This window comes from Pongo pygmaeus, chromosome 6, assembly GCF_028885625.2.
Source record: "Pongo pygmaeus isolate AG05252 chromosome 6, NHGRI_mPonPyg2-v2.0_pri, whole genome shotgun sequence".
Taxonomy (NCBI): Eukaryota; Metazoa; Chordata; class Mammalia; order Primates; family Hominidae; genus Pongo; species Pongo pygmaeus.
The window spans coordinates 4,833,713-4,847,116 of record NC_072379.2 but is presented as its reverse complement, the minus strand read 5'-3'; the positions used below and the strand labels follow the sequence as shown (position 1 = coordinate 4,847,116).

The 13,404-nt window shown below is 54.5% G+C and overlaps 1 protein-coding gene across 1 annotated transcript in view; it reads right to left on the bottom strand.

Moving 5' to 3' along the window:
• Positions 1–4,456: 4,456 nt before the first annotated feature.
• Positions 4,457–13,404, bottom strand: part of FOXK1 (forkhead box K1) — an 89,282-nt gene continuing 80,334 nt past the window's right edge. The window contains exon 9 of the mRNA XM_054496047.2: positions 4,457–13,337. Coding sequence (XP_054352022.1) covers positions 13,057–13,337 — 281 coding nt within the window. The 3' untranslated portion in view covers positions 4,457–13,056. The remainder of the gene's footprint in view (positions 13,338–13,404) is intronic.

Sequence of the window (13,404 nt, the reverse complement as noted above, 5' to 3'; positions counted from 1 at the left end):
CAGCCTTACGCGGCTGCGTCACGTACCGCATCACGTGGGCAGGAGGGACAGGTTGCCGACCAATGGGCTTTGGCGTGGAGCGACTGGGGCGGGGCGTAGGTGCCGCGGCCAGGGGTCCGGGTCGGCGCCTGGGAGCTGCGGAATCGCGCGACCCCGGAACCTCAGCACTCTGGCTCCCCGGCGCCCTTCGACCCCGGAAAGCATTCCGGCGGAAACTGGGTGCCTCGGGCCTTGGGAGAGGGCATCGCTGGCCCCAAAGTGTCACTGCCCCAGTTCTGGTTTCTGTTTCGTAAACAGCTTTGTCGTGCGGGAGTCCCTATGCTAAGTACGACCTGAAAATCTGATACAAACTCCGCCGCTTGTGGGCTGAGCCCAGCTGAGCCCAGCAGCGTCCAGCAGTTTGCAAGGAATAGCCACGGCTCTGGGCAGTTTTGGGGATTTTTTGAGCTCCCATTTATTGAGCACCCATCCCGCGCTGTTCCTCCTGCTTAAAACAAAAAAAATCCGTCATTCAATCCCCACGGTACTCATGGGATCTCGCGATCTCTGTTTTACAGATGAGGCCACAGGCTCAGAGAGGGGAAGTTTCTGTTCATTCTAACGGATGTGTTGGGTGCTCAAGATGTGCTGGGCCCTGGCCATAAGTTTGCCATCCTGCAGACGGCAGAGGGACACAGGGCGACACGCCGGCGTCATGATAAACGCTGTCACAGCCTGACCTGGGCGGGGGTCCAACCGGAGGAGGAAGCCTTCGGGGACTGGGGCCTAAGATAAGCCCAGAGCGTGTCCAGACCAAGGGGTGGGGAGGGGCGGGCCTAGGACAGTGATCTGCTTCCTGTGGCTTAAATGCACCCCAGGGGGAAACTGACCTCTGGCCACAGGGGAGAGAATGGATTGGGAAGCTCCCGAGGGAGAAAGGAGGCTGGTGCAGTTGTGGTCCAGGGAAGGGAGGTTGCCCCCAAAGTAGGCAGATTTAGTAACCATTTAGAGGTAGGATTTGCAAGACCTGTGATTGATGAATTTGCAGGCAGGAGGAAGAAAGTGGAAAAATCAAGGGTAACTTCATGTTTGTGGGGTGTCTGTCTGGGGCAGAAAAGGACGAAGAAATTTATGCCAAGAGTAATTCATTAAGTGGACAAGCGATGATTGAGTCCTAGCTGCGCTAGGCACTGCTGAAGGTTCTGGGGAATAGGGTAGGGGGTGGGAATCAATGTTGCGTAGATAGGGTGGGTCAAGGTTAGGCCTTGAAGGGATAAGCCCCAAGAAGACCCCTGGATGGAAGGAAGGAGGACGAGGGAGGGAGGGCTTCCTGCAGGAGTTCCAAACATGGCTTTGAGATGCCCTAGGGCGCCCAGTGATGTCTGAGGGCACCTGGTGCAGAGGATGAAGAGATGGGAATCGGTGGATGGTGAGCGGTGGATGGGAGTCGGTGGAGTGCGGCGGGTGCCCCGGGAGCCGCAGGTTGAAGACTGGCAAAGGAAAGCTGGTGACAGGTAGTCTATGGAAAGCCTACTGCCAGTGTTTAACGTTTACTAGTGTAAAACGTCTACACCAAAGCGCACAAATCTTAAATGAACTTGACTTTTTACATTTCTAGAAATCGGTGGTAAATTGGCAAATGTCTTAAGCCTCGGCTCCATTGGTGGCAGTGGGGAGCCGGGAGTTGATTTGTGTTTGATAATTTCTGTGGTGTAAATATACCTGCCATGGTTTGAGTTCAAGACCTAGACCATTTCCAGCTCCCCAGAGGTTCCCCGCTGTGGCCCCCTCACAGTCAACGCCCACTCCCCTCCCCCACAAGTAACTGCTAGTCTCTCTTCTCACCAGAGATTAGTTTTGCCTCTTTTTATACTTCATGCAAATGGAATCATACCGTACTTAGCTTTTCTTGTTCGTCCATGAATATTTGGTTGGTTTCCAGATTTTGACAATAACGAATAGAGCTGCAGTGCACAATTGTATGTCTTCTGGGGTTCTGAGAGATGCACCCCTCTTTGTTGTATAGATACCCAGGTTCACAGGGCAGCTAACTTTTAACTGAGATTCCAACTGTGTGCCAGGAATCAATCTCTCTCTCCACACAGACACGACCTTAAGCAATTTTACCAGGGGTAATATTTGACTTGTTTCTTACAAAATATTTACATTAGTGTAAAATATTATTTTAAGGACTCACTAGTGAAAAATGGTTGTCCTAATCAAAAGCAAAAAAGGCCAGGCACGGTGGCTCACGCCTGTAATCCAAACACTGGGAGGTCGAGGCAGGAGGATCGTTTCAGCCCAGTTCAAGACCAGCCTAGGCAACATGGCAAGACCCTGTCTCTAAACAAGCAAGCAAACAAACACAACGACAACACCCTAAAAAGGAAAGATGCGATTAATAATTAGCCGACGCAGCTCCCTGGAGGAAGCCTACATACGCTTCTCACTCATGCTTGCTATTGGGCTGAAATGTTTTTCTTTTTTTTTTTTTTTTGAGACTGAGTCTTGCTCTGTCCCCCAGGCTGGAGTGCAGTGGCGTGATCTCAGCTCACTGCAACATCCACCTCCTGGGTTCAAGCGATTCTCCTGCCTCAGCCTCCCAGGTAACTGGGATTACAGGTGCAAGCCACCATGCCTAGTTAATTTTTTGTATTTTTTTTTAGTAGAGATGGGGTTTTACCATGTTGTCCAGGCTGGTCTTGAACTGCTGACCTCAAATGATCCACCTGCCTTGGCCTCCCAAAGTGCTGGGATTACAGGCGTGAGCCAACATGCCCAGCCTGGGCTGACATCTTAAACTAGAACTAATCTGTTAAAGTTATGTTAGACTTTTACAATGGAAATGGAGTAACTTGAAGGAAGACAGAGAAGCAGTCAAACTTTAGCTGCAACTGTGGGCAACTGTGCAATCGGAAAATGCAAGTTATTGAGCTGAGTGAGTCACACGCAAACACTACAGAACCTTGACAGAAGACAGACATGTGACAAGCACGCACTGCTATCAAGTCTCCCGTCGGAGGTAGTCACACAGACACACCCAAGGGTCTCATAAGTCTGGGGGACTCTCAGAAGAGACAGTGGCTGATTGCATCGCAGGTGAGCTTCTGGGCACCAGGCCTGTGGGGTGGGGGTGCCTGTGCTGCACATGAAGAAGTGGAGTGCATTGCAAGCTGAAGTCCCACAGCTGGTAAGGACACAGTAGGAACTTGAACCCAGGTCTGTGTAGTTCCAAAGTCCATGCTATCCCCACCCCTTGGGCCCCACACCTACAATAAGCAAGGCCTGAGAGAATTTCTACCCACGTACATTTCTACCCATCTTGGACATGGGTAGAAATTCTCATCTAGCCAAGGGCCAGCAGGAAGGACCCACGTTGCCCAGGAGCCACTGGGGCAGCAACGAGTACCTGCAAGTGCCCCCCAGCCAGGCTGTGGGCGTGTGCCAGGAGCAGCGGGTTGGCTCGGCTGGTTTCTGCCTTTGCCATGTCTGAGGAGAGACACACGTTGTCTTCACATTCCTGGAGCTGCAAACATCCTCACTCAGAGCACTCTCGGTGGGGGTCACCGAGTCCAGGAGCCACAGGCACCTGCAGAAGCATCTCCTGTGTGAGCCAGGAACGGGATACCCAGGACCTATGGGCGACTTCCCTTAGCAGCAGCCGCCCTTCAGCTTCTGGAGCAGGGGGCCTGGTGCCTGTGTGTCTAGGGGGTCAGGAGCCTGTGTGTCCAGGGGGCCAGGTGCCTGTGTGTCCAGGGGGTCAGGAGCCTGTATGTCCAGGGGGTCAGGAGCCTGTGTTCAGGGGGTCAGAAGCCTGTGTGTCCAGGGGGTCAGGAGCCTGTGTTCAGGGGGTCAGAAGCCTGTGTGTCCAGGGGGTCAGGAGCCTGTGTCCAGGGGGTCAGGAGCCTGTGTCCAGGGGGTCAGGAGCCTGTATGTCTAGGGGGTCAGGAGCCTGTATGTCTAGGGGGTCAGGAGCCTGTATGTCTAGGGGGTCAGGAGCCTGTATGTCTAGGGGGTCAGGAGCCTGTGTGTCCAGGGCGTCAGGAGCCTGTGTGTCCAGGGGGTCAGGAGCCTGTGTCCAGGAGGTCAGGAGCCTGTGTGTCCAGGGAGTCAGGAGTCTGTGTGTCCAGGGGGTCAGGAGCCTGTGTGTTCAGGGGTCAGGGGCCTGTATGTCCAGGGGGCCCGGTGCCTGTGTCCAGGGGGTCAGGAGCCTGTGTATCCAGGGGGCCAGGAGCCTGTTATGTCTAGGGGGTCAGGAGCCTGTGTGTCCAGGAGCCAAGTGTTTGTGTGTCCAGGGGCCAGGAGCCCATATGTCTAGGGGGCCAGGAGCCTGTGTGTCCAGGAGCCAGGTGTTTATGTGTCCAGGGGCCAGGTGTTTGTGTGTCCAGGGGACCAGAAGCCTGTGTGTCCAGGCCATCTGTCCGTCCGCCGCCTTCAGTAGCCACCTGCGCATAAGGACCACGCTGGAGCCTCCGGGTCACTTCTTTAATATAGAATTTTATTTCTGGTTATAGAAACAAATGCTAAGAGGAGAAACAAAACTTCCCCATCCACATACAACAATTTAATAGATAAAAGAACAGTTAAAATAAATGAAAAACAAAAAGTAGAAATTTTAAACTTTGTTATAGCTTTAAAACATTAACGTCTGATACAATTAGAAATCACATTCAGATCTCAAACTCTTAAAAAAAAGTATGGCTCCTTATTAAAAAAATACTGTATCCCATTTGAAATGAAAACACAGGCCGCCTGCTGTTGACATGGGTGGGGCTGTCCCTTCCTCTGGTGTCATGCGTGCCCCCTCCCGGTGCTGGGGTACAGCCACACACCCCCCGGGCGCCCACCTTCACTCCTCCAGGGTGAGACACGCAAGGTGACATGACCAGAACTTCACATCCAATGCTCTAGAACTGACATTTCCACTTTATAGGATACTGCTGCTTTTTAAAGCACTGATAATCAAACATGTTGTGAAAAATACTTTAGACAGGCAGCCACTGTAAAAAAAAAAAAAAATACACTCACATACACACACACACACACACACACACACACACACACCGAACAACACCCGCCCCTCCCAAATTATTTTTACAGGAGAATAATCGTTCAGATTAAAACAACAAGAACAAAAACTCAGTATTGGCTTTAACCCCTCCCGCACGTGTGCTGAGCTGCCGGCCTTTGTCATCTGCAGGGCACGTGCAGCCCAAGTGTCTGGACTCAGCGACATCTCAGGACAGACTCTGGAACGCAGCTGTTGTCTAGCCTCCCGCCCCCCTTTTCCTGAAACAGAAATCAAGCCACATACACGAAGGTATTCTAGGTATCCAAAAAGCCTTTCTTGAAAGAAAGAGGGGCCAAACTTAAAATACTTGATTTGATTTTTATTTTTGAGACAGAGTCTACCTCTGTTGCCCAGGCTGGAGTGCAGTGGCGTCATCTCCACTCACTGAAACCTCCATCTCCCAGGTTCAAGCGATTCTCGTGCCTCAGCCTCCCTGGTAGCTGGGATTACAGGCACACGCCACCACGCCTGGCTAATTTTTTGTATTTTTAGTAGAGACAGGATTTCACCATGTTGGTCAGGCTGGTCTCAAACTCCTCAGGTGATCTGCCCGCCTCGGCCTCCCAAAGTGCTGGGATTACTGGCATGAGCCACCGCACCTGGCCAAATATTTGATTTTAAATCCCCATTGTTACCGATTAAAAAAAAAATCTGGACCAGTTAACCTGGAGATTTAGAGGCTACAGACACAATTTAACATCCGTACAGGCCTGTGAACTTCATGCAGAGAACAAACAAACAAAAAGTCTAATTCAGAGTCACAGATCTCATTTCAGCTTAGCCAACACATTTGGAAACTTAGGGGCCAGTTCTAGAAGCTGCTTTTAACTCTAGACTCGGAGGGGCAGGTCCTGTCGCCGAAGGGAGGAAAATGCTTCTTGGCTGTCAGCCCGGATTGAAGCCACTTCGCTCCCCCTGGCCCCAGCCTTCCTGCACTCTTTTCGCTGTGTCTGACACAGGGCAAACCAGCAACGACTCAAATGAGCAAACAATTCCAGAAAAAAGAATCCGAGATAAAGAATAACCAACTAGGAGTCTTCCCATTGTAGTCTCACTCTCAAAAAAAAAAAACTGGGTAAGGAGCAAAAAAAGTGACAGAGGCCAGGCGCAGTGGCTCACGCCTATAATCCCAGTACTTTGGGAGGTTGAGGTGGGCGGATCACCTGAGGTCAGGAGTTCGAGACCAGCCTGGCCAACATGGTAAAACTCTCATCTCTATTAGAAATACAAAAATTAGCCGGGCATGGTGGCAGGTGCCTGTAATCCCAGCTACTTGGGAGGCTGAGGCAGGAGAATTGCTTGAACCTGGGAGGTGGAGGTTGCAGTGGAAGTTGCAGTGAGCCAAGATTGGGCCACTGCACTCCAGCCTGGGCAACAGAGCGAGACTCCATCTCAAAAAAAAAAAAAAAATGGTGACAGAGTGACTTTGAGACCTCTTCAGTCACCTTTGGCAGCCTCTGGTTGACTGAAATCTGGAGGATGGAACCTAAGACGCAACTGGGTCACTGGGGCCTGGAGCGGGGTGGGGGCGGGGGTCCTCTGCAGCCAGTGTTCACCAGCTTCACCAAAGCAAATAAATACATTCACGGCTTCTCCCTGGCCCCGGTATTTTTCTTTTCAACGCATTTTCCCCATGGCGAGAGTGACAGGGCAGGTGCAAAGAGTGACTAAGATTCTTCCGAGGGGTTTCTCCCTGGACAGAAAGAAAGATGCCTAAAAATAAACTGACTGTCCTCTCAGTAATATTCTCTGATACTCTGAGCAGCCAAAACCAGCCATTAGGATGAGTAAAAGAAACAAAAAAATCCCAAAGGCTCACCAATTCAGAGGAGGAATGCTCACTTCAGCCCTGCACAAAAATACAAGGAAAATGCCAGTCTTGGTGACCCGCAGAGCTTCCGGGTCACACTCAGGCCTCCCGGGAATGGCCGGCCCCGAGGGAAGGCCTCCACTCACTGACCCTCAGGGTTTCATTCTCCAAGGACTAGGCTGTTTCTCAGGGCAGGAGTCTGACCTCCCAGCAGCTGGCACAGACTTGGATGTGACGGACAGGCACGGCGAGGTTCATCAGTCAGAGACAAATCCTCCTCACCACTCTCCCTGCTCCCCTCTCTCTCGTGGACTTCTGATTCTGTTTTGCCCAGAGAGCCTTCTCACCCACCTCCAGGAAAAGCCAGCCCAGCTTCACACCCCCAGGTAGCACCCCTGGTCATGGCGCATGGCAGGCCTAGCCCTGGGCCCTCCACCCTGCCTACCTTCCAGGAGGGAGTTGAAATGTTCCATCCAGCAGCAGAGCTGAGGGCTGCAGCCTCTGCCTGAGGAGGAGCTGGGATGGGGCCGGAAAAGCCCAGCAGAGACAGGGTCCCATGCCCATGGGTTCACAAGACAACCCAAGACTGAAACTATTTTCCCTAAAGGAAGTCAGTGAAATGGGTCTATTTTTAAAATTTCAGTTCAGAGGGAAATGTGTGTGGTTGTATCCCCAAAATCCCATTCTTCCAAGCAGCTGTGACTTCAGGGTTTGGGTGACAGGGAGGACAGAGGAAAGGATGCAGCAGCTCTAATGGGACAATCCTTTCCACTGATTCAACTCCGACAGAATTCAAGCCGCACGGCGTGGGAAAGGGCCCCCTTCTCAAGGCACGGACCCCGCTCGCCACCCTGCGAGGGGCCGCGGTACCCACCGAGATCCCCTGCAAAGCACAGATTCCAAACCCTCCCTCTGGTCACCAAATGTAGCAGCTTTTCGTATCAAAACCCAACAAAAAAACAGTAAGTATGTGATGAAAACCGTGTCCTGAGCACTGAAAAACAGGCTTGGAGAAAGGAACTTTGAAAAGAAAAGGAAATTGTAAGATGCAGGAAAACAATCTAAAAATAAGGGACAGAAGCGGGCGAGAGACCATTTGTTATATTCTAAATGCTACCCTCATTTCCAAGAGCCAAAATACATTACCCAGGAACCTCCGGAGCTGAGTCCCGTCTACAGATTAATCCTGTCTTCATAGCAGCACATGTGAGCAATGTAAAGTATTCTCATTAAATAATATTGCTTCGACGCAGCGGTATTGTCGAGGAGGCTCGAGGCGAGGCTGTGGGTAAACACGTTTTCATCAGGAGTGTGACGCAGTCCCCGTGGTGGCTCCTTACAGCAGACCTACTGCAGCCAGGCCGCCCGCAGGGCCGAGGAGGCCTCCATCCAGCATTCTGGGGCTCTGTGTTTGCAAAGAGCCTTACAATCATGTTTTGTAACTTATTCCAGCTCGAGGAGCGCGCGATTCCGTCCTGCAACGTGAGGCGGCACGCCGGTGACTCTGAAGCCTTTTTTAGGGGGACTTTCTCAGAGGGGTGAGGAGGAGCCCAGGATGGACTTGGGGTGTCCTCTCTAGAGAGGTCAACAGTTCCGCATCCTGCATGAAGTCACTCAAGGGCAAAAGCAGAATGTGAGGCTTCTGAAGCAAAACAGACCTGCACTCCCGCCAGCTCTGAAAGCGAAGGGGAAAATCCTTTCTTCGCCGCCGCCTCCCCGTGTTCCATTACGTTTTCGTTTTTCCCACTGAGGTCTGTTCTTTGTCTCTATAAAAACACTGATTTCAAAGCCAAGGAAAAGCTTCCTCCTCCTCCTGAACTCTCTGAATCGCCCAAAGAAGGGATTTCTCTCTCTCAAGACGGAGCCCTCAACTGGGGCTTTCTGGAGAGTCCCAGCTCCCCGGGGGTGCTCCAGGGAGGGCCCTCTTTATGTACAGGACACAAGAGCATTCGCTGTATGATGCCTGTGATCTCAAACCAGTAGAGAAAACGGACCCAGGAGCCAGGGAGGCGAGGCCCAGCTGTGCTCAGAACTTCTTGGGGGCTCCGGCAGTCTGGAGGGGGCAGGGTGAGGCCCCCGTCCTGGCCCAACTCCACCAAATCCATCTCCTCCCTGCTTGAGAAGCACAGAGCGCGGTACCTAGGAGCAGGGAACACTCAGCGACTCAGAAATTCATTCCCACCATTTTCACTTGGCATGGTTCTTAAACCAAAGAAAAGGGAAATACAAATAAACAGCAAATCCCAAAGAGGACCCACCAGACCTCGGGAAGGAAACTGAGGGGCGGCAGGTGTGAGACATACATGGCTCCACCTGCCTGGTCATGGTCTCCCCTGCCAGTATCTTCCCAGCACTGCCTCGAGGGTCTCTGGATAAGGACCTGAGGGTCTCTGCATGGGGACCCCACACCAGCATCGAGGCCGTACTCGGCTCGACTGGTGAGGGATTAACGTTGAGGTTTTTAGGAATGTAGAAAGCAAGAAGAAGAGGGATGGTCCATCTGGGTCCCTCAAAGGCATGAGTGACAAATTCCACCCTCAACGGAGGGCAGGTGTCACCGGGAGAACTTCCACATGGAAAGAAAGACACAAGTGGCTGAGGACGGGCACACATCGGGATGCCGGGCACCATGCCCTAGACAGCCAGGTCTCCCTGAGCTCCTCTGGCCCCGCTGCTCCGTGGACACTGGGCTGGAGGCAGAAGCTGGCACGAGAGAGTGTGCCCTGAGCCAGCTGCTGCCCTAGCAGCCTGGGGACGCTCAGGCCCTGCTTCCCCACTTCCCAGGAGCCACCAAATGGCCTCAGTGGATACCTGTGCTCTACTTAAGACGTTCTTTTTGGGACTTACCTCCTAGCCAAAGTGAGTGTCTTCTTGTATTTGATAAACCTGGCAATTTATCCACCAGGAATCAGGAGAGAGAAGTGGGTTACTGGGCCCAGGGGCTCTGAGGGAGCCCTTTTCCGAACAGGGCAAAGCAGGAGGGGCCCTTCCCAAAGCCACCACTGTGACCTGCTGTTCTCATCTGCTGTGGACCGTGCCCCCAGCCCGTGGTGACCAGAGAGCAGGCCCTCAGCCTCTGCCTCCGCAGTGACCCCAGAACGGGGCTGGAATCAAGCTACTTTTGCTCTCCACATTCCTGCACATTGCTCGGGTCAGCTCACCCTTGAGAACCTAGAGAAGGTTCTTGGGTCCTGGCTCCACACGGCTCAGGGTCACAGGCCGCCCAGGCTGGGGGCTGAGGCTCTCCCGGTCCCCCTGGCTTGTGCTCTTGCTTCTGCGAAAGCGCCTGGCTGGGAGGCGCTTGCTGGGCTGGCTCAGGGCACACCGGGAGGGCTTTGTGGCCGGGACATGCAACCCTTTTGGGCCCTGTCACTTCCAGGGCCTCTGGCTACCGGTTCCAAGACAAGTTCCGGCATGAGCCAGGCATGGTACCTGCTCAGATGACCAAAGACTCGTTCAAAATCTCATGGTTATGAGCCCAGAGCAGTGGATCCAGGACGCAGGCCTCCTCTCCTTGCCCTCCTCTCCCTGCCCTGCTCCAAGTCTGAGCCGACCCCTAGGACCACGTCCCTTCGTCCCTCTTTGCAGTCCCCGCAGAAGCTAGACAGTGTGGAACCCCACGTGGCGGAATGCAGCCCAGGGGTCCTGTGCTTGCCACCTCCCGGCTCCATCCACCACCCCCGTTTCCACGCCCTTGGCAATGAAGCAGTGAAATCAGAGAACGCCACCGCTAACAGGAAGAATGCGCTGTGTCTCAAAAGCCAGGAAAGCAAGTGGGGCAGGGCCAGCCTGAGCAGACCAGGCCAAGAGGCGACCTCGCTTTGTGACCAACACGTGGTGCAATCCCAGCACATGGCGCTCCCTGCAGACATCAGCTTGTACGAGGAGGCCAACCTGCAGCGGCCCAGAAGCAAACAGAGGTCCCCCATCAGGGTGGCCACGGGCAGCCCTGGGGACGTACAGTCACCACGGGGGAGAGAGCAGCAGCAGGTAATCAATCACAGAGGCCCCCCGTGACGGGCGCTCCCGGGAGGGCGCCGGCTCAGGCCACACAGGCACCGGTGTCGGGGAGCCATCTCCAACCACCACACCCCATTCTCTCACGCCATGCACGCACACACCAGGCACCACGTAAAGAAAAGGCCCACAGACAACAGCAGGCGCCACAACTGTGGAACGGGGCGCAATCTCTCACCCTCCACGGATGGAACTGCACCCAGGACGGCCGGCTGTGTTCATCCTGCCCCCATTTCTCTGAAACCTCACCCAGGGCAACAGGTACGGACTTCCACAAAGAACTTATTTCCCATGGACAGGTTAGTGCCATAGAAATGACTCAATTTGGGGGGCTTAGAAATACAACGGAACAGGGGAAGGAAACCGAACAGGGGTTTTCTCTATCTAGGTGGAAGGAGGGTGCCCACTGAGGTTCTGCACTTGTCCTGGGGGACGGGGACTCTGATGGGGCCCACGGGCGACCCCACTCCACTGCACAGCACGTGTGTCCTCCCGCACTGCCTCAGAATCACTTTGAAAAGTGTTCTCCCTTCTTCTTCAGGGAGACACCTGCCCAGCCACCTCCCTCAAATGCCTTCCAGGCACCTGGGTCCCTCTGCGGCTCTCCCGCCAGGGCCCGGGCGGAGGCTGCTTTGCTGGTGAGAGGCTGTGATGTGGAGGACGGGCGATTTCCAAGAACCACTGCTCCTCAGGCACTTCCGGAGCTCTGCGTCGAAACTGTCGCTGTTTCTCATTGTGGTCCCGGACAGGAGAGCCAGCGCCGGAGCGGCCAGCAAAACTCACAGCTGACCTTTACGAGGACGCACTTCGCATCTCCAAGACACACTGAAGGACTCCTCTCTCCTTCCCGAGCTGGGCTCAGCATTAGACAGCTCTGGCTCAACACCGCTTGGTGACAAAGATCTAGGCACCACTGGCCGTCTTAATGGAAGTGCAGAAGGGGCTTCCTCAGGGACCCTAGAGCCACCCAACTGGCTGAAGCATCCCGTCCTCCGGTTCTCACCGTGTGGCAAACAAAACCAGTCGCGTTGGCGGGGGCTGGGCGTGGAGGCACAGGCCTGCTCGCCACTGCTGCTGGGGTGGGGTCTCCTTCTGCTCACAGATGGCCCAGGGAGGGGCCCTGGAGTTTCAGGCAGGAGAAATGGTTCCAATTTAAAACAGCAGATCAATGTGGGCGTGGTAGGGACTCTGTAACTGGGTGAAAAAGCAGCTGGAGCAGATGGCGTTTGGCACTGTTAGGTCCCTGTGTGGCCGTCAGCACCGGGACATCGGGGCCACGGGAGAATTCGGGAAGGTCTGGTCTGCAGAGCAGTGGCCCCGACTGTCCCCAGCAGCGCAATGTCTGCGGCCGGCAGATCCAGGCCCACCTTTCATGCTAGGAATCTTCCACCGCGAACGCCAACCCAGGAAGCCGCTGCTCTTACTTGAAGTTATCAGACAGAGCGGCAGGTTTACTCTTTGAGGGGATTAAACCCAGCAGGGGCCCCGGACCTACGGCCGGTCATCAGACCGTCAACAGGTGAAATCCTCAAAAATACATGATCCCTTTTGTGTCTGCCTCAGGTGTACAATGAAGTCTGAATTCCATGTTTAAACAAACAAAGAAAAACTTGGGGTCTGAAGTGAAATCAGTCACCCCCCGAGTTAATGCCAACACTCTCTATGTCACGTTCCGGGCGAGAGGCTGTTAGGCGGTCCGTGGCTCGGCAGCTCCTGGCTTCCCCAACAGGCATCCGTCCGGTGCCCGGGCCTCCGCGGTAGCCTTGGTGTGTGCCTTGCTGTGTTTCTGTCTGTCCTCCCGGACAAAGGTGGCTGGCTGTGCAGCGTGGAGCGGAGGGGCTGTCTTGACACATTCCTCGAGATGCTGAGCTCCAACCTCCTCCCCATGCCCGACAGGGAGGCCTGGGGAGAGGAGGTGGTGCCGAGGGAGAAGGAAATGAAAGCAAAGAATTCCCAGAATCATACAATCAGTTGTCTGAACTTGTTTATGTGTTTTTGTTTTAAACCACGGGAAGGCAGGCGATAAAATGGAAAGGGCTGGGTGTGTCCAGGTGCCGCTGATGCCCGCAGGCCGCCGCGGGCTGTTCTCCTCCGTCTGTGGGTGCGGCCGCCTGAGCTGCCAGGTCCAGCTTTGGGGTCGCCGCTGGGTGAGTCCCACTCCCCCTCGTTGCAGGTGTCCTCACTCCCCCGTGCCTGGCCCCTGGGGGCCGGTGGCTGCGATCACTCCGGCCGGTGTGGTCACAGCCCCAGTGGGCTCCTCCACCCGGGACCTTTTGACCTCGGGCTCTCCAGTGGAAGACGCGGAGGCAGCGGCGGTGGTGGCAGTGGCTGGGGTGGTAGTGGCAGTGGCCGCGACGGCTGCTGCTGGCTCCTTGGGCCCCACCTCGCACACCCGGGTGACCACCACCGGCGCAGACGAACTCGCTTGGGTCGCAAGGAGCTGCAAAGGGCTGGTGAGGGCTGGAGTGGAGGAAGAAGAGGGTTACTCTGGGGTCTGGTTAGGACCCAGCTATTTTTTTCAAATCCC